The following is a 19,870-nucleotide window of genomic DNA, read 5'->3' on the forward strand; positions in this document are numbered from 1 at the left end:
CAACTTCGGTCGTGCGGGCGACGAGGTTGTGGCGGGCGTGCTCTGTCTGGTGAAGATCGATGCCCTCCGCTCGTGGATGCACCCACCGACCTGATCTGGCCATGGCGGCTTTGTCGCGACGGCCCGTGCTCTCGGGTTCTGGTGGTTGGGAGTGGAGTGTGGGACAGGGGGAAACCCTTGGCCTTTGGTGGCCACGGCGAGGCCGTCTCCATTTTCTTGGAGTCGGTCCCCTTCTTGGAGGCCTCGTCGAGATCCCCTTCTGCATCCTTCTTCCACGCTCCTGCACGGGGCGAAAGTCCTAGTTCCCCCTGTGGGCGGAGGCGACGTGTCGACGTCGTTCCCTTCCTGGAGGCGTCGTCTGGGGTTTGTGGAGGTGTAGATGGTGCTTTTCTGCTTGTTGAGGGCAGTGTGGCGGCGAGTTGTTCAATGTTCTTCGTCTTCTCGCGCGGTCTTCATCTTTTGTAGGCGCTCTTCAGCTTGTGTCTAGTTGGGTGGCTGCCTAGGTGGTGGTGAAGTCGTGGGATCCCAGCGGAGGTGGTGCTCTGCTCCCTCATGCCCGAGCTGCCAGGCGGCATTGTCCATTCGGCTCTATGGTGAGCACTCTACCTTCCGACGGTTCGGCGCCCTTCGAGCCAGGGCGAGAGGATAGTGGTCTTCTTCGAAGGTAGAAGCGAGTGGCTTGTCGATCTTGGCATGTTCTGCGGGAGTAGGTGAGGAGATGTTGGTTGTCGATGCTGGTTTCTTGATGCCCTCACCCTGCTGCTGGTGTGGCTACTGCTCTTGGCGTCTGACCTTGGTGATCTTGGCTAGGCTCCTATTACTATCTCTTGTTTGAATAGTTTAGCGAGTTACGATCGCTTCCTACTTGACACTAGTTCAAGGCAAGTGGCGGCACGCTCTGCTCGTTCCCGAAGTAGTCGGCCGCGTCCACGTCTTGCTCTTGATTTCCGCGAGTCTCCTAAAGTTTGCGGGGCCGAAATACCTCTCACCCCACACCTTGCCACTTTTGTAGCTCGTCACCCCGCCAACAACATTGTTCACACCAATGTCGAGGTCTCGGTAGTTCACGTACGCGCCCCTCGGGTTGTTGCTCACGAACGGTGCCATGAAGTCGTACAGGCTCCCGATCCAGTTCGGCGTAGCGTTGCATCCAGCCCCTTTGTCATTCCAGAGCTCCATGTACTGGATGTTGTAGAGCACGCTGCTCCGGTGAGGGAACGGGGTGTCGTCGGCGGCGATGCGGCTCATCCTTCCGCCGTGCGGCTCCAGGATGAGCTGCCCCGTGGCAGCACCGTTGGGCCAGAGGAAGATCTTCTCCCACGTCTCCTTGGTGAGAGCTTTCTTGACGTAGTCGGACTTGTTCTTAACGAAGGGGCCTAGGGTCGTGGACCGGTTGAGGAGGAGCGCCTCCAGCGGCATGCTGTTGACGGCGTCGCCGAAGTATATGTACGCCGTGTACTGCAGCCAGCTCATCTCCTTGCAGTCGGCGCGCGTCACGCCGAGCTTCGGGAACCGGTTGCGCATCGTCGCCACCACCGCGTTGCACTTGCCTAGGTACAGGCCTTCGAAGTTGGCCTGACGATTTTGTATGACAACACGCACGCTGAGGTTGTCGGGAAGCGCCGGCGCGAGCGTTTGCCATTTGGTCACCGCGTGGACCGCGCCCTGGTCCATGGTCTTGGCAACTTTGAAGAAGGTCACCTTTGGTGGGACCGGCACGAGCCTCACCTTCCACGACAGCACGATGCCGAAATTCCCGCCGCCCCCGCCGCGGATGGCCCAGAAGAGGTCGTCCCCCATGGCCTTCTTGTTCGCCAGCAGATTCCCATGGGCGTCGACCATGGTGGCGTCAAGAACGTTGTCGGCGGAGAGGCCGTACTTGCGCATCATCAGGCCTATGCCGCCGCCGCTGAAGATGCCCCCCACGCCCACGGAAGGGCACACGCTGGCCGGGAAGCCCAGCCCCGGCGCCGCCGCGGCTACGTGGTAGTAGAGCTCCCCAATCGCCGCCCCGGAGTCGACCCATGCGGTGGCCTTGCGTGGGTCGACGCGGACGGCATGGAGGTTGGCGAGGTCGATCACCGCGAATGCCTCGCCGTTGGGGCTGCCCGACCAGTACGAGAGGCCCTCGTAGTCGTGCCCGGCGTCTGCACGAGCTGGCTGGGGACGTTCGTCGAGAGGCAGCGGAGGAAGTTATTGTTGTTGCAGGACGACGCCAGGGAGGTGGCGGGCACGTAGAAGCCAAAGAAACAAACTGTGAGAAAGAGCGCCATTTTTGCCATTTCGATGGAGATGGATCTGCCGCCCTTTGTACCCTCACACGGTGCTTCTGTTATAATTCACCTCGTTATATAGCCATGCACCATCCTTATCTTGAAGGGTTAATTACTTGCATGGAAGTTTCTCCCCAAATCAAGTAGGAGATGAATGTGCCCCAAAGATAAGACCGCCAATGTAATTAGTACCTCCTTAATTGGAAATAGGTGTATCATTAATTGGTTAAATATAAATTTGTCGACATGACTCTTAACTATAGTATTCCCTCGGATCCAAATTAAATGGCGCTGCTTTAGTATAATTTGGATTGGAGGGAGTAGCAGGATGTGTTTGAAAGATAGGCTTTTAACAGAAAGGCCAAATGGAGAACGAGCATCATCAGTTACAAGAAAATCGAGAAAATGGAACGCAAAGCGCGACTGGACGTGGCCCTGGCCTTGTAGGCCGTGTGCTGCGTGGCTTGTTGGCAGCAGGAAGGCGGCAATCCCTATTTGGAACTCCTTTTTTTTTCTTTTCTTTGCCAGATCTATTTGAAACTCGCTAGCTCCAACTACTGGCCAGTTCTTTTGGAATCGTCCCCCTCCCCAGCTTATGTCAGAATCATCACTTTATATATATTTTTACAATCCTAGCTAATTAGACCTTAACCAGATAGAATTGTAAAAATAATAATAATGGAGTGGCGATTCTGGGCCAAGCTGGGGAGGGGGGCTATTTTGGGAGAATCGCCCAAAAAAATTGGCCACGACGCTTTCGCTAAAGCGCGCAAGCGAGCACCGCGAAATGGGCCGGACCATTTAGAGCATTAAAGCAGTGCCACGGAAACCGGTTTTGGGAACCTTCATGTTCCCTCAACCGTTTTTTTCTGTTATTTTTTCTTTTTGCCGGTTTTCTGGTCTTTTCTATTTTCCTTTTCTTTTTCTATTTCTTTATTTCCTTTTCATTTCTTTTATCCTCTTTTTCTAAAATTTTATCCTTTTGTTTTCAAAAAAATGTTTGAAATTTGAAAGTTTGTTCATAATTTCAAAGATTGTTCATGGTTCTCAAATTTTGTTAAATTTTTAAAAATTGTTTTCAGAATTCAAAAATTGTTCAGTGTATATCATAAAAATGTTTAATGTGTATTAAAATATTGTTCAACGCATATCACAAAAATGTTCAATATCTGTGAACCGCTCCCTGCAGGTTACCCCCTTCCTGTTTCGGGCATCGGGTGGGTGCTTCTTCATGGCAGGCAAGGTTTGCCCGCTACGGGTTGCGTGTATCTGCTCTGCTCCTGTGAACTCAAGACCACACATTTCTCGTTCTATGGTGAACACATCCCTCGCTCGATGGTGCGGCGCCCTTCGAGCCAGGACGAGGGGGAAGGGTCCCTCTTCGGCGAGGGTTTAGAGGGTGTGGTGTCTTCTCGGTTCTCAGGGCCGGCGTTCGGTGAGTTCGCTGCCAAGTTGGCTGGCTTTTCCCTTGGCGTTCTTCTTTTCGGTCCATGTGGGACTTGGAAGGGCTTCTCACTATGCAAGCGGTGCTTCTCTTTCTTCATGTTTAGTTGCTTGTAGTGTGGGTTGTGCTGTAAGCTGCGTGCCCGGCTCCCGCGTATCTTTCGGTCGTCGTTGTTTTCTTTTCTTTGTGTGTGGTGTTGGGAGATGTAATGGTGGCTTTAATTTCTAGCAGGTTGATGGCTTAATTCAAAGTCAGGCTCGTCTCGAGCCTTCGCTCTAAAAAAAAAGGTAAAAGTTTCAGATTAACCATAACCTTGTACTCCTACAAATTATTCGACGCAACTCCAATGATCTGAATGCTGTGATGCCCTAGCGAGCAAGTTGTACGATCTGAATGCTTACAATTGTACTTGCGTATTTTTAATTTGTTTCAAATTATATATATGACAGAAAGTAGCAAGGTTATGAATCGGTCGAGGGTCAATTCTCGTTGTGCAGGTCGATGGCCACCGCATGCAGCACCATGGTCTCAACCGTAAACCCTGGTCCAAATCCCATCATCACACCCCACTCACCCGTCTCGCCGTCCTCCTCCATCCGCCGCCGTTGCTCGTCGAGCACGAAGATCAGCGTCGCGCCAAGCATGTTGCCGTACTCTCTCAGCACGGCCCGGCTCGCCACCAGCTTCCCGGGATCCAGCCGGAGAGCCCCGTCGATGTGGTCCATTATTCCACGGAGGCCAGGGTGCACCACAAAGAACAGATCGTTCCATTCGGCACCGCCGCTCATTATTCCAAGCGGCTGGAACGCGTCCGTGAGACACTGCTCGATGTGCTGCGCGGCTAGAGGCGTGAGCTCCCTGGTGAAGATGTCGCCGTCGAGGCCGGCTTCCGTGAGCTGCATGGTGAGCACGCCGTCGGTTGCTGGTATCGTGGTCTGCGAGGCCGACACCATCTCGAAGAGCGGGCGCTCGACGGAGCGCACGGCGTCAGCGCCGACGATGACCGCGCCTGCGCCGTCACCAAAGATCGCCTGGCTGATGAGCCTGTGTGGGTACGCCTCCTCGGGCCCGCGGAAGGCGACGACGGTGAGCTCGACGCAGGCCACCAGGACGCGTGCGCCGCGGTTGTTCTCGGCCAGGTCCTTGGCCAGGCGCAGCGAGGCCGCACCGGCCGAGCAGCCGTTGAGGTTGAGCATCGTCCGGCAAACGGATGCGCGGAGGCCGAGGAGAGAGGCCAGGCGAAGGTCGACGCCCGGGGCGTGCGCGCCGGAGTTGGTGCTGACGACGAGGTGGGTGATGTCGGTGGCCGGACGGCCCCACTCGGCTATGGCCTTGGCTGCGGCTGACGCCGCGAGCTCTGGAGCAGCGGCAGCGGCGATGTCCAGCCGGGCGTCCAGGGACGGCTTGTCGCGGCGGAGGAATTCTGGGTGGGCGTCCAGCAGCTCCTCCGTGTGGTGGAAGTAGCGCTTCTCCGTTGAGGTCATCTGGCCTGATCATCGCAAGAAACAAGTTTGGACCACATAATCATCGTTAGGTGGGTAGCTAATATGCACTATATTTCCATCTATATATGATTTCCTTCTGCTTACAGAAGGACTTGAGCTTTTGTTTGAGGTCGGTGAGGTGCTCGCTCTTGGTGACGCGGAAGTAGTAGTCCGGGTACTCCTCCTGGGACACGCAGTTGGGCGGGTTCGCGGTGCCGACGGCGAGGATGGCCGCAGGCCCCTCGGCACGCTGCAAGCGCCGGATCTCGTGCATCGACGTAAGGGTGTTGCTGCCCATGGCCTCGGAGCCTAGGAATAGAAATGATTGAGAGCATATGGACTATGTACAATACATTATACATACGACAACATCAATTACATGTTCTTTCATAAAATCAATTAGAACTAGCTAGACCCATTTGAGAAGAAAAAATGGGAGAGGTAGACAAAAGCTTCTTTGCTCTACTATATAGATGGGAATCAAAAACAGAGGAAATACCTAATTAAGAAGCGGGCACTTATTGAGATGGACGAGAGGGAGAAAACTGCTTCAAGATTGTTTGCTCTACGAGATAGGAAAGAACGAACAACAAGGTGGCAAGTATTTATAAGGCCGGTTCAGAGCAGAGCAGATATGCCCATGGGAGTCAGTTGTAATTAAAAAACGACAAGTGCATATTTTCCAAGTTGGTTATTTCATTTGAGTTGGTTAATTTCTGAAAACTGCCACTAGGAGTTGCTTTGCCCATCATTTTCTCAAAACCGCCGCAAGGACGCGATTTCTCAAATCCCAATACAAAATGCACATCAGATACTCATCAAATACACACAACATCATATTCATCATCACACTCATTGTTTGGCAAAGGCTGTGAGAAGCATCATTTCAGTTTTGTTTCAAAGAAATGGAAAATACATAACGGATTTAGCTAAACATTTCTATCACAAAAGAAATGGAAATTACATGTTTTTTTGAACGAAGGCTCAAGAAGAGCCCGGCTTTGAATTAACAAAGCCATCAACCGGCCAGGATTACAAGGACACCCGCTTACAACGCAAAGAAAAGGAAACCGAGCGATGGATACAAGGAACTCAAGCAAAACAACTCAAGGCAGCAACAGAGTGAGACAAGGCATCATCACGCTGCTACCAACACCCTACTGGACGACCTACACCAACAGAACGAAGCTAGGGTCTTGGGAGGAATGCACCACCGCGCAAGCTTCGTGATCACAGCCACCCTCGGAGCCAGCCATGGACCAGACCACCATCTGTTACTGCCTCTGCAAAGGGCCCCTACCCCTTCATCCTGGCTCGAAGGATGCCGTACCGGCAGACGGCAGCTCGGTTCACCCCAGAACCCAAATGTATGGCCTCCAAGCTGCAGGGAGAAGAAACTAGAACAAAACCGCAAGCCCAGAGCACACTACAAACAATCACCATCGTCGTCTGCGTCTCAGCCGCACCAAAGGGCTAGAGCTGCCGGCCACAGTCGCAGAAGCAAGGGAAGCAGCGAAAAGGAGATCAAAGGCCAGCGCTGGATTCGCCGGAGCACAATGCTCCCACCAAATGGTATATCGTTGTCGCCGAAGAGGGGAACCCGACTCCCTCTTGCCCAGGCTCGTGGGCATCGACCCACCGGCGACCTCGTCAGGGACCCTCCAGCCAGCAACCTATGAAGAAACCCAATCCAAGCTGTCTCCCGCCACCATCACATCCACAACCAAACTCTCTCGCCGCCCCTGCAATCCCCGGACGGTGCCTCCAAGAAGGAACACGACACGGACGTGTCGTCGCGGCCCGAAGCAGGGGACCTAGGCTTTCACCTAGCAGGGGACGGAAGGAGGGGGGAGGATCCACACCACAGCCTCCAAGGAGGGCAACGGCACCCAAGGCGTCGCCTTTGGTGTGACCGCCGCGCCGGCCAGGGGTTTCCCCGGATCCAACCCCGCCCGACGAGATCCGCGCAGCCAGCAACCGGGAGCAGCGGCCTACGCCACCAGGACCCAGATCTGGCGAAGGAAGGAGCAGATCGGGGCAGAGGGGATGGGCTTCATCAGTGGCATACCTGTGGGGAGGGATGCACACCAGCAACTTCCGACCGCCACCACCTCGTCACCCGCGAGACCGAGGGGGAGCCTCGCTCGCACCGGCAGGGCGGCCCGCCGCCAGGGCCACCCCACCCTCACCTGACGGGGCCGCCGCCCCGCGAGCCGAGGCCCCGCCCGAGACGAGCAGCCGCCGAATCCCAGCCGCCACCTTCATCGGTGTCGAGCGCGCGCGCCGGAGCACACCTCAGGCGGCGGCGGAGAGGAAGGAGGGGGCGCGGCTGTGGCGGCTAGGGTTACCCCCGGGTCGCCTCGAAGGAGAGACGACGCGGGGGGGGGGGGGGGACGCCTCCCTATAAGAGGATAGTGGACGACTGGCTAGGGCATACATGCATAGATCGGCCAGAGGATAGTGGACTAGCACATGATAGTCTTGGCAATGTAACCTTACCACATCACAAACAAATGGCATAGAGGGGAGGACCGGGAATATACCTCCGCCATTGGGCACATCATCCATTAGGTTGGGACACGACGGGTCAGCCACGCTTCTAGATTCCATATCCGCCTCCTCTTCGCAGGTCGTGGTAGGCATTGAAGCTGGTTGTGGACGCTTCAAGGTGTGGTGGATGGGTCAAGGCACTGTTCAAAGAAAGACAGTGGCGGCAGAGGCCAATCCACAGTTCCAAGCTACCTTAACCTCTCGTGCATTCCTCCACTTCGGAGCGGACATCACCTTCGGCGCCGTCCTATGACCTAGCACTGCCATCACCTCTGGCGTTCCTTGCCGAAAGTTCGGTTTGTGTGTGCATGAGGGGGGCGGGGGGACAGGAGAGTGGTCTGCCTGATATATTGGTGTTGCACTTCATGCGATTCAAATAACAACCAATTGGTGGTGGATGCCCATTAGATGTGTTAAATCGTCATGGCTTGGAAATATATTGCATCCCTGGCGGACAATATTGAAGAACCACAAGAAATGTATTCAAATCTGCATAGTTGTTTCATTGAGGCCCATCTCTAGCGGCTTATCTTGCCATACTGACTAAGATGAAGGTATTGCTCGGATATTATGTCCGGTCCGCCAGAGATGTGTCGTAGTATATGGCTTGTTCCACGATAGTGTCTTTTTCTTAGTGAAACTGCTTATAAAATGTGGTCTATGGTAAACATTTCCGGAAAACGGGTTGGGGGTAGGAAGTTGGTATCGAGCACTTCTTTACTAGTGTTAGAATTCTCAAAAAGTTCATCCAAACGAGAACCAACCTGTGATTAGATGGTTAGGAGGGTGGTTGTATCCCAACCCGCCATTGTTCAAACCCTAGGTTTGAAAACTGTCTCTCGTTAAGGCGGAATATTCTTTCAGTGGAAGGTAGTGTTCCCATTGATAACAACGACTCTATGGTGACTTCATCAATCTCAAGTCCCATTGCCTCAGTCTACCGAAAGTGTTCATAGGGGTAGGGTGTGCGTGTGTGTGTTTATATTGTAGTTCTTGTAGCTTCGGTCAGCCATCCCCAACGTACGGGTTGCATCCAACCTTGGCAGGTATAAAGCTAGTTATCCCGGCTGCTTGCAGCTAGTTATCCCTCCCGATTCGATCCTAAGACGTGAAGATCGGGCCACCCTCGGGCGTGAAATCGTTCATCGGGTTCCCACCTATCATCTGGCATCAGAGCCTTCGTTGACACGGTAGGATCTGTTATCCAACTTTATCTTGCTATCATCCCTTTAGATCGAGTGTTTTTCATGCTATATTTTCTGTCCTAAAAGTCCAACGCCCCACCAAAAGTAAATCCAAGCCTTCTTGGTGCTGAGATCTTGTTGTTGCATACCTTGCATGTTCTTCATCTTTTAGACCCGCACCAAGTTCATCTTCGTAATTGCTTTCAGATTTGGTTGTTGTGCTTTGGAAAAAGAGAGAAAAAAAGAGTGGAAAAACAAAAGAATCAAAGAGAAAAAAAAGAGTGGCAAAAAAAAGTCAAGAGAGAAAAAGAAAGTGTTGTGTAAGATCCAAAAGTTTCAGCTTGATAGAAAAATTTCAGAAGCTTGTGTGTTGTGTTTATCAATCTTGGTGCAAAGGTGCAGCAGATCCATCCACATATTTTTCTTGGTTTGCATCAACTTGATTTTGGCACAAGCCCCTTTTTGTTTACCCCACCGAGCTCCACCAAAAACCGAAGCTAGTTCTTTGATCCCTGTCTTTCAATCTCTTTAACACATCCGGGAGAAGCACAGTCTGATGTGAACCCATAAGATCTTTGGTGAGTAAGAGGTGAGGTTGTGTGATTCCACAAAAAATATCCTATTCCACTTTTTAGCCCCACTAACATGGCAGGATTCGCATCGAGTGTTCATGGAAAAAATCAAGGGGAAAAGGACGCCCCGGTCACACGTGCTGAGTTTCTGGAATTACGGAACATTGTTCAAGAATATCGAAGGAGGCTTGACGAGCGTCTTCGAGCAAGTGGTGACGGGGTTCGACACCGACAATACCCTGTTGCTCATGAAGTGCAGCAAAGAAGACATGCTCGAGGGCATGATGTTGCTGCTCGTGGGCATGTCACTACTACTCAAGAAGTACAGAAAGAAGGACGTGCTCGAGAGCATGGTGTTTCTTCTCGTGGGCGTGACAGTGTTGCACCTGAAGTGCAACAAGGATGTCATGCTCGAGGGAGAAGTTGTGGCACCCATCGGCACAACAACAACCCACCGCAAAGCATGGCCGTGGTTGATGGAGCGGCTCCGGTGATTCATAGCCCCTGTTCACCTAAGAAGCTCACTCCTAATGTTGGCATCTCAACCACCACCACTGTCCCAACATCCAGGAAACATGTGCCAAAAATTCCATGTGAGGAAGAGATTCCACAATCCAAAATCCCACAACTTGAGAGTGATAATAAAAGCAAGCTGAGTGACTCCACCAAAAGTGAGGAAGAGTGTCTACTTTCAAAAATCCCACCACTTGAGAGTGAAAAGAAAAATGAGTTGAGTGACTCCACAAAATGTGAGGATCAGATTGTTCATCATGAGATTAGAGAAATGCAAGATCTCCACCTAAATACACCACACATTCAGGGAGAGAGGATTAATGAGTTGTGTGAGTCCACAAAATGTGAGATTGAGATCATTCCACGCCTCATTAGAGAGATAAGTGATCCACAACCCAATATATCACACAATAAGAGTGAGAGGATAACTGAGTTATATGAGTCCAGTAAATGTGAGGTTGAAATTTTTCAACAAGAGAATAGCAAGATGAGTGATCCACCACCATGGGAAATTAGTAGTCCACCAAATGAAAAGAGAGAGAAACATTCAATAAGTAACCTTTCACCAAATTCTCTTTCTTTGCAATATGTGCAGGTGCAAAAGGCATACCTATCAGCTCTCTTGCAACGATGGGAGATTGAGATCCAAGATCAAATATGGAGGACATGGAGTACCACTACACAAGGTGCATGTGTGAAGATTGATTTTCAGAAAGGCATTCAAATACACAATGAGGTAAAACAAAAAGGATCTTCCATTTTGATGAAGCCAGAGGTATGCACTTATGAGTTTTTAAAGCAATGTCATGATAAGATTAGAGAAAAATTGTTTGTTACATCATCCATCCAGCAATTTGATTATGTTAATCTTGAAGAGACTATAAGAGATCCAATAAAACTGAACGTCGCACATGATTATTCATTATTTTCTTTTCCTAGTTATTTTGTATTGTCCTCATGCTATAATTTTGTAGACCAAATGAAGTCGAGGACGCCTTTTCTCCTAGAGAGCGAGGCTGATATGAATATGGTTATGGTTGGTTATAAATTTGTGCTCCATGGAAATGTTTGCTGGAAGGAACTCCTAAGTCGAATAAAACATCATGTTGTCATCGTCCATAAGATAGCAGAGTTGAAAACGAAAATTCTCTATATCATGAAACCTTTGCATTATGATTTGGTATCGCCCTACTTTATTTTGTATTATGACCAGGTAGAGTCGAGGACGACTCCTTTTCAAGAGAGGGGGGATGATGAGGACATCTTGGTCATTGAAACAACAGCGATCATCCCTAGACAAACTCCAAGTTGTGACAAACCAGTACATGATCAGGCGCAACACAATTCAAAGGTGAAAGCTACAAATGAGGATTGCATCATTTCTTTGCATGTATATTATCTACTTTCCTTCTACTTATCTTTTGCAGATCAAAGAGAGTCGAGGACGACTCTTCATCAAGGGAGGGAGCATGATGAGCACATGGGTACATCATACACGACATTTCAGAAAAGTGCACAATTTAGTTGGAAATAATTACTAAGCCGAATCAAGCGAACACATGGCCAGGTGAACGCTAACTTAAGTTCATACCACAATCGTGAACACATGGCTGCACTTTCATCTCCATTGTTGTTGGTTGAACTTAGGTATCACATGGAAGAAATCCAACAACCTATGAGCTCTTGAAGCAACCGGTCTGCAGGAACGAGTTTGAAGAAAACAAGTTTCAAGTGAAGCTGATGCTGTCAGTTTTTACCTCTGATGTTTCGTGGTGGCACACTCATATGATGGAGAGACGGGGCCATAGGGGTACATCAACAGAAGCTAAATCAAATTATCTTTCCAATGCAAAAAACCTCACATCATTTGGAGTTGTGAGTCAAAAGTACTAGTCATTCTCGTGGAAGGTGTCCAGGCTGTCAAGGCTTCGCGAATTTCGAAGGAGCTCTGCAACAACTCCCAAAGTTGACTGCTTTTTCACACAAGGAAGCCATGCAAACCGGCTTACTTTTGAAACCATTTTCACACCTAGCCAAGGGGGGGTTGTCCCTGCTATAAAACCCCATCTCCCCCATCCTCTTAGAAACCTTTTGTCAAACCATTCAGCTACAAGCTTATGCAGCAAGACTGCTAGAGAGATCCGAGAGATCTTGCTACCTTTACTCTTGTGAGTTCATTCGGATTCGCGAGAAGGAGCCTCTGGTTCCCCCTAGTTCGTGCTCTACGGTTCCGGCCGTTTTGTGTGGATTAGTCCCGGTTTGTGGTTCTGCGATTGTTCGGACAGCGGGTTGGAGTTCTTGTAGCTTCGGTCAGCCATCCCCAACGTACGGGTTGCATCCAACCTTGGCAGGTATAAAGCTAGTTATCTCGGCTGCTTGCAGCTAGTTATCCCTCCCGATTCGATCCTACGACGTGAAGATCGGGCCACCCTCAGGCGTGAACTCGTTCATCAGGTTCCCACCTATCATCTGGCATCAGAGCCTTCGTTGACACGGTAGGATTTGTTATCCAACTTTATCTTGCTATCATCCCTTTAGATCGAGTGTTTTTCATGCTATATTTTCTGTCCTAAAAGTCCAAAGCCCCACCAAAAATAAATCCAAGCCTTGTTGGTGCTGAGATCTTGTTGTTGCATACCTTGCATGTTCTTCATCTTTTAGATCCGCACCAAGTTCATCTTCGTAATTGCTTTCAGATTTGGTTGTTGTGCTTTGGAAAAAGAGAGGAAAAAAAGAGTGGAAAAAAAAGAATAAAAAAAAAGAGTGGCAAAAAAAAGTCAAGAGAGAAAAAGAAAGTGTTGTGTAAGATCCAAAAGTTTCAGCTTGATAGAAAAATTTCAGAAGCTTGTTTGTTGTGTTTATCAATCTTGGTGCAAAGGTGCAGCAGATCCATCCACATATTTTTCTTGGTTTGCATCAACTTGATTTTGGCACAAGCCCCTTTTTGTTTACCCCACCGAGCTCCACCAAAAACCGAAGCTAGTTCTTTGATCCCTGTCTTTCAATCTCTTTAACACATCCGGGAGAAGCACAGTCTGATGTGAACCCATAAGATCTTTGGTGAGTAAGAGGTGAGGTTGTGTGATTCCACAAAAAATATCCTATTCCACTTTTTAGCCCCACTAACATGGCAGGATTCGCATCGAGTGTTCATGGAAAAAATCAAGGGGAAAAGGACGCCCCGGTCACACGTGCTGAGTTTCTGGAATTACGGAACATTGTTCAAGAATATCGAAGGAGGCTTGACGAGCGTCTTCGAGCAAGTGGTGACGGGGTTCGACACCGACAATACCCTGTTGCTCATGAAGTGCAGCAAAGAAGACATGCTCGAGGGCATGATGTTGCTGCTCGTGGGCATGTCACTACTACTCAAGAAGTACAGAAAGAAGGACGTGCTCGAGAGCATGGTGTTTCTTCTCGTGGGCGTGACAGTGTTGCACCTGAAGTGCAACAAGGATGTCATGCTCGAGGGAGAAGTTGTGGCACCCATCGGCACAACAACAACCCACCGCAAAGCATGGCCGTGGTTGATGGAGCGGCTCCGGTGATTCATAGCCCCTGTTCACCTAAGAAGCTCACTCCTAATGTTGGCATCTCAACCACCACCACTGTCCCAACATCCAGGAAACATGTGCCAAAAATTCCATGTGAGGAAGAGATTCCACAATCCAAAATCCCACAACTTGAGAGTGATAATAAAAGCAAGCTGAGTGACTCCACCAAAAGTGAGGAAGAGTGTCTACTTTCAAAAATCCCACCACTTGAGAGTGAAAAGAAAAATGAGTTGAGTGACTCCACAAAATGTGAGGATCAGATTGTTCATCATGAGATTAGAGAAATGCAAGATCTCCACCTAAATACACCACACATTCAGGGAGAGAGGATTAATGAGTTGTGTGAGTCCACAAAATGTGAGATTGAGATCATTCCACGCCTCATTAGAGAGATAAGTGATCCACAACCCAATATATCACACAATAAGAGTGAGAGGATAACTGAGTTATATGAGTCCAGTAAATGTGAGGTTGAAATTTTTCAACAAGAGAATAGCAAGATGAGTGATCCACCACCATGGGAAATTAGTAGTCCACCAAATGAAAAGAGAGAGAAACATTCAATAAGTAACCTTTCACCAAATTCTCTTTCTTTGCAATATGTGCAGGTGCAAAAGGCATACCTATCAGCTCTCTTGCAACGATGGGAGATTGAGATCCAAGATCAAATATGGAGGACATGGAGTACCACTACACAAGGTGCATGTGTGAAGATTGATTTTCAGAAAGGCATTCAAATACACAATGAGGTAAAACAAAAAGGATCTTCCATTTTGATGAAGCCAGAGGTATGCACTTATGAGTTTTTAAAGCAATGTCATGATAAGATTAGAGAAAAATTGTTTGTTACATCATCCATCCAGCAATTTGATTATGTTAATCTTGAAGAGACTATAAGAGATCCAATAAAACTGAACGTCGCACATGATTATTCATTATTTTCTTTTCCTAGTTATTTTGTATTGTCCTCATGCTATAATTTTGTAGACCAAATGAAGTCGAGGACGCCTTTTCTCCTAGAGAGCGAGGCTGATATGAATATGGTTATGGTTGGTTATAAATTTGTGCTCCATGGAAATGTTTGCTGGAAGGAACTCCTAAGTCGAATAAAACATCATGTTGTCATCGTCCATAAGATAGCAGAGTTGAAAACGAAAATTCTCTATATCATGAAACCTTTGCATTATGATTTGGTATCGCCCTACTTTATTTTGTATTATGACCAGGTAGAGTCGAGGACGACTCCTTTTCAAGAGAGGGGGGATGATGAGGACATCTTGGTCGTTGAAACAACAGCGATCATCCCTAGACAAACTCCAAGTTGTGACAAACCAGTACATGATCAGGTGCAACACAATTCAAAGGTGAAAGCTACAAATGAGGATTGCATCATTTCTTTGCATGTATATTATCTACTTTCCTTCTACTTATCTTTTGCAGATCAAAGAGAGTCGAGGACGACTCTTCATCAAGGGAGGGAGCATGATGAGCACATGGGTACATCATACACGACATTTCAGAAAAGTGCACAATTTAGTTGGAAATAATTACTAAGCCGAATCAAGCGAACACATGGCCAGGTGAACGCTAACTTAAGTTCATACCACAATCGTGAACACATGGCTGCACTTTCATCTCCATTGTTGTTGGTTGAACTTAGGTATCACATGGAAGAAATCCAACAACCTATGAGCTCTTGAAGCAACCGGTCTGCAGGAACGAGTTTGAAGAAAACAAGTTTCAAGTGAAGCTGATGCTGTCAGTTTTTACCTCTGATGTTTCGTGGTGGCACACTCATATGATGGAGAGACGGGGCCATAGGGGTACATCAACAGAAGCTAAATCAAATTATCTTTCCAATGCAAAAAACCTCACATCATTTGGAGTTGTGAGTCAAAAGTACTAGTCATTCTCGTGGAAGGTGTCCAGGCTGTCAAGGCTTCGCGAATTTCGAAGGAGCTCTGCAACAACTCCCAAAGTTGACTGCTTTTTCACACAAGGAAGCCATGCAAACCGGCTTACTTTTGAAACCATTTTCACACCTAGCCAAGGGGGGGTTGTCCCTGCTATAAAACCCCATCTCCCCCATCCTCTTAGAAACCTTTTGTCAAACCATTCAGCTACAAGCTTATGCAGCAAGACTGCTAGAGAGATCCGAGAGATCTTGCTACCTTTACTCTTGTGAGTTCATTCGGATTCGCGAGAAGGAGCCTCTGGTTCCCCCTAGTTCGTGCTCTACGGTTCCGGCCGTTTTGTGTGGATTAGTCCCGGTTTGTGGTTCTGCGATTGTTCGGACAGCGGGTTGGAGTTCTTGTAGCTTCGGTCAGCCATCCCCAACGTACGGGTTGCATCCAACCTTGGCAGGTATAAAGCTAGTTATCTCGGCTGCTTGCAGCTAGTTATCCCTCCCGATTCGATCCTACGACGTGAAGATCGGGCCACCCTCAGGCGTGAACTCGTTCATCAGGTTCCCACCTATCATCTGGCATCAGAGCCTTCGTTGACACGGTAGGATTTGTTATCCAACTTTATCTTGCTATCATCCCTTTAGATCGAGTGTTTTTCATGCTATATTTTCTGTCCTAAAAGTCCAAAGCCCCACCAAAAATAAATCCAAGCCTTGTTGGTGCTGAGATCTTGTTGTTGCATACCTTGCATGTTCTTCATCTTTTAGATCCGCACCAAGTTCATCTTCGTAATTGCTTTCAGATTTGGTTGTTGTGCTTTGGAAAAAGAGAGGAAAAAAAGAGTGGAAAAAAAAGAATCAAAAAAAAAGAGTGGCAAAAAAAAGTCAAGAGAGAAAAAGAAAGTGTTGTGTAAGATCCAAAAGTTTCAGCTTGATAGAAAAATTTCAGAAGCTTGTTTGTTGTGTTTATCAATCTTGGTGCAAAGGTGCAGCAGATCCATCCACATATTTTTCTTGGTTTGCATCAACTTGATTTTGGCACAAGCCCCTTTTTGTTTACCCCACCGAGCTCCACCAAAAACCGAAGCTAGTTCTTTGATCCCTGTCTTTCAATCTCTTTAACACATCCGGGAGAAGCACAATCTGATGTGAACCCATAAGATCTTTGGTGAGTAAGAGGTGAGGTTGTGTGATTCCACAAAAAATATCCTATTCCACTTTTTAGCCCCACTAACATGGCAGGATTCGCATCGAGTGTTCATGGAAAAAATCAAGGGGAAAAGGACGCCCCGGTCACACGTGCTGAGTTTCTGGAATTACGGAACATTGTTCAAGAATATCGAAGGAGGCTTGACGAGCGTCTTCGAGCAAGTGGTGACGGGGTTCGACACCGACAATACCCTGTTGCTCATGAAGTGCAGCAAAGAAGACATGCTCGAGGGCATGATGTTGCTGCTCGTGGGCATGTCACTACTACTCAAGAAGTACAGAAAGAAGGACGTGCTCGAGAGCATGGTGTTTCTTCTCGTGGGCGTGACAGTGTTGCACCTGAAGTGCAACAAGGATGTCATGCTCGAGGGAGAAGTTGTGGCACCCATCGGCACAACAACAACCCACCGCAAAGCATGGCCGTGGTTGATGGAGCGGCTCCGGTGATTCATAGCCCCTGTTCACCTAAGAAGCTCACTCCTAATGTTGGCATCTCAACCACCACCACTGTCCCAACATCCAGGAAACATGTGCCAAAAATTCCATGTGAGGAAGAGATTCCACAATCCAAAATCCCACAACTTGAGAGTGATAATAAAAGCAAGCTGAGTGACTCCACCAAAAGTGAGGAAGAGTGTCTACTTTCAAAAATCCCACCACTTGAGAGTGAAAAGAAAAATGAGTTGAGTGACTCCACAAAATGTGAGGATCAGATTGTTCATCATGAGATTAGAGAAATGCAAGATCTCCACCTAAATACACCACACATTCAGGGAGAGAGGATTAATGAGTTGTGTGAGTCCACAAAATGTGAGATTGAGATCATTCCACGCCTCATTAGAGAGATAAGTGATCCACAACCCAATATATCACACAATAAGAGTGAGAGGATAACTGAGTTATATGAGTCCAGTAAATGTGAGGTTGAAATTTTTCAACAAGAGAATAGCAAGATGAGTGATCCACCACCATGGGAAATTAGTAGTCCACCAAATGAAAAGAGAGAGAAACATTCAATAAGTAACCTTTCACCAAATTCTCTTTCTTTGCAATATGTGCAGGTGCAAAAGGCATACCTATCAGCTCTCTTGCAACGATGGGAGATTGAGATCCAAGATCAAATATGGAGGACATGGAGTACCACTACACAAGGTGCATGTGTGAAGATTGATTTTCAGAAAGGCATTCAAATACACAATGAGGTAAAACAAAAAGGATCTTCCATTTTGATGAAGCCAGAGGTATGCACTTATGAGTTTTTAAAGCAATGTCATGATAAGATTAGAGAAAAATTGTTTGTTACATCATCCATCCAGCAATTTGATTATGTTAATCTTGAAGAGACTATAAGAGATCCAATAAAACTGAACGTCGCACATGATTATTCATTATTTTCTTTTCCTAGTTATTTTGTATTGTCCTCATGCTATAATTTTGTAGACCAAATGAAGTCGAGGACGCCTTTTCTCCTAGAGAGCGAGGCTGATATGAATATGGTTATGGTTGGTTATAAATTTGTGCTCCATGGAAATGTTTGCTGGAAGGAACTCCTAAGTCGAATAAAACATCATGTTGTCATCGTCCATAAGATAGCAGAGTTGAAAACGAAAATTCTCTATATCATGAAACCTTTGCATTATGATTTGGTATCGCCCTACTTTATTTTGTATTATGACCAGGTAGAGTCGAGGACGACTCCTTTTCAAGAGAGGGGGGATGATGAGGACATCTTGGTCGTTGAAACAACAGCGATCATCCCTAGACAAACTCCAAGTTGTGACAAACCAGTACATGATCAGGCGCAACACAATTCAAAGGTGAAAGCTACAAATGAGGATTGCATCATTTCTTTGCATGTATATTATCTACTTTCCTTCTACTTATCTTTTGCAGATCAAAGAGAGTCGAGGACGACTCTTCATCAAGGGAGGGAGCATGATGAGCACATGGGTACATCATACACGACATTTCAGAAAAGTGCACAATTTAGTTGGAAATAATTACTAAGCCGAATCAAGCGAACACATGGCCAGGTGAACGCTAACTTAAGTTCATACCACAATCGTGAACACATGGCTGCACTTTCATCTCCATTGTTGTTGGTTGAACTTAGGTATCACATGGAAGAAATCCAACAACCTATGAGCTCTTGAAGCAACCGGTCTGCAGGAACGAGTTTGAAGAAAACAAGTTTCAAGTGAAGCTGATGCTGTCAGTTTTTACCTCTGATGTTTCGTGGTGGCACACTCATATGATGGAGAGACGGGGCCATAGGGGTACATCAACAGAAGCTAAATCAAATTATCTTTTCAATGCAAAAAACCTCACATCATTTGGAGTTGTGAGTCAAAAGTACTAGTCATTCTCCTGGAAGGTGTCCAGGCTGTCAAGGCTTCGCGAATTTCGAAGGAGCTCTGCAACAACTCCCAAAGTTGACTGCTTTTTCACACAAGGAAGCCATGCAAACCGGCTTACTTTTGAAACCATTTTCACACCTAGCCAAGGGGGGTTGTCCCTGCTATAAAACCCCATCTCCCCCATCCTCTTAGAAACCTTTTGTCAAACCATTCAGCTACAAGCTTATGCAGCAAGACTGCTAGAGAGATCCGAGAGATCTTGCTACCTTTACTCTTGTGAGTTCATTCGGATTCGCGAGAAGGAGCCTCTGGTTCCCCCTAGTTCGTGCTCTACGGTTCCGGCCGTTTTGTGTGGATTAGTCCCGGTTTGTGGTTCTGCGATTGTTCGGACAGCGGGTTGGAGTTCTTGTAGCTTCGGTCAGCCATCCCCAACGTACGGGTTGCATCCAACGTTGGCAGGTATAAAGCTAGTTATCCCGGCTGCTTGCAGCTAGTTATCCCTCCCAATTCGATCCTACGACGTGAAGATCGGGCCTCCCTCGGGCGTGAACTCGTTCATCGGGTTCCCACCTATCACTCCGTCGCGGCTCCGGGATGTGGTTGTGGTGGAGATCCGCGTGGGTGTCCTAGACGGGTGCGTCATCCAGCGTCGGCGACACAGCAGTAAAGGCCCCTCTACCATCGATGGCTCACCCAGGCGGGGCGACGATTATGGGCGGTGGTGCAGCTCCGGTCGTGCTATTTCCCGGTGGCAAACATCACCCTCGGTCGTGCAGGATGATGCAGGAGGTCGATCTGGTGGTCTAGCCGCGGATAGGCTTGAA

At 48.1% G+C, this 19,870-nt stretch overlaps 1 protein-coding gene and 1 pseudogene across 1 annotated transcript; both read right to left on the reverse strand.

The window, feature by feature from the left end:
* Positions 1–720: 720 nt before the first annotated feature.
* Positions 721–2,307, reverse strand: LOC141034562 (berberine bridge enzyme-like Cyn d 4; annotated as a pseudogene).
* A 1,889-nt stretch (positions 2,308–4,196) lies between these two features.
* Positions 4,197–6,725, reverse strand: LOC141034563 (bisdemethoxycurcumin synthase-like). Its single transcript, XM_073506315.1, has 2 exons — positions 5,307–6,725; positions 4,197–5,206 (listed from the first exon to the last, which is right to left on the reverse strand). The coding sequence occupies exons 1-2, from the start codon at positions 5,497–5,499 to the stop codon at positions 4,197–4,199; spliced, it is 1,203 nt and encodes a 400-aa protein (XP_073362416.1). The 5' UTR covers positions 5,500–6,725.
* Positions 6,726–19,870: the final 13,145 nt, after the last annotated feature.

This window comes from Aegilops tauschii, unplaced genomic scaffold (assembly GCF_002575655.3).
Source record: "Aegilops tauschii subsp. strangulata cultivar AL8/78 unplaced genomic scaffold, Aet v6.0 ptg000809l_obj, whole genome shotgun sequence".
NCBI classification, from domain to species: domain Eukaryota; kingdom Viridiplantae; phylum Streptophyta; class Magnoliopsida; order Poales; family Poaceae; genus Aegilops; species Aegilops tauschii.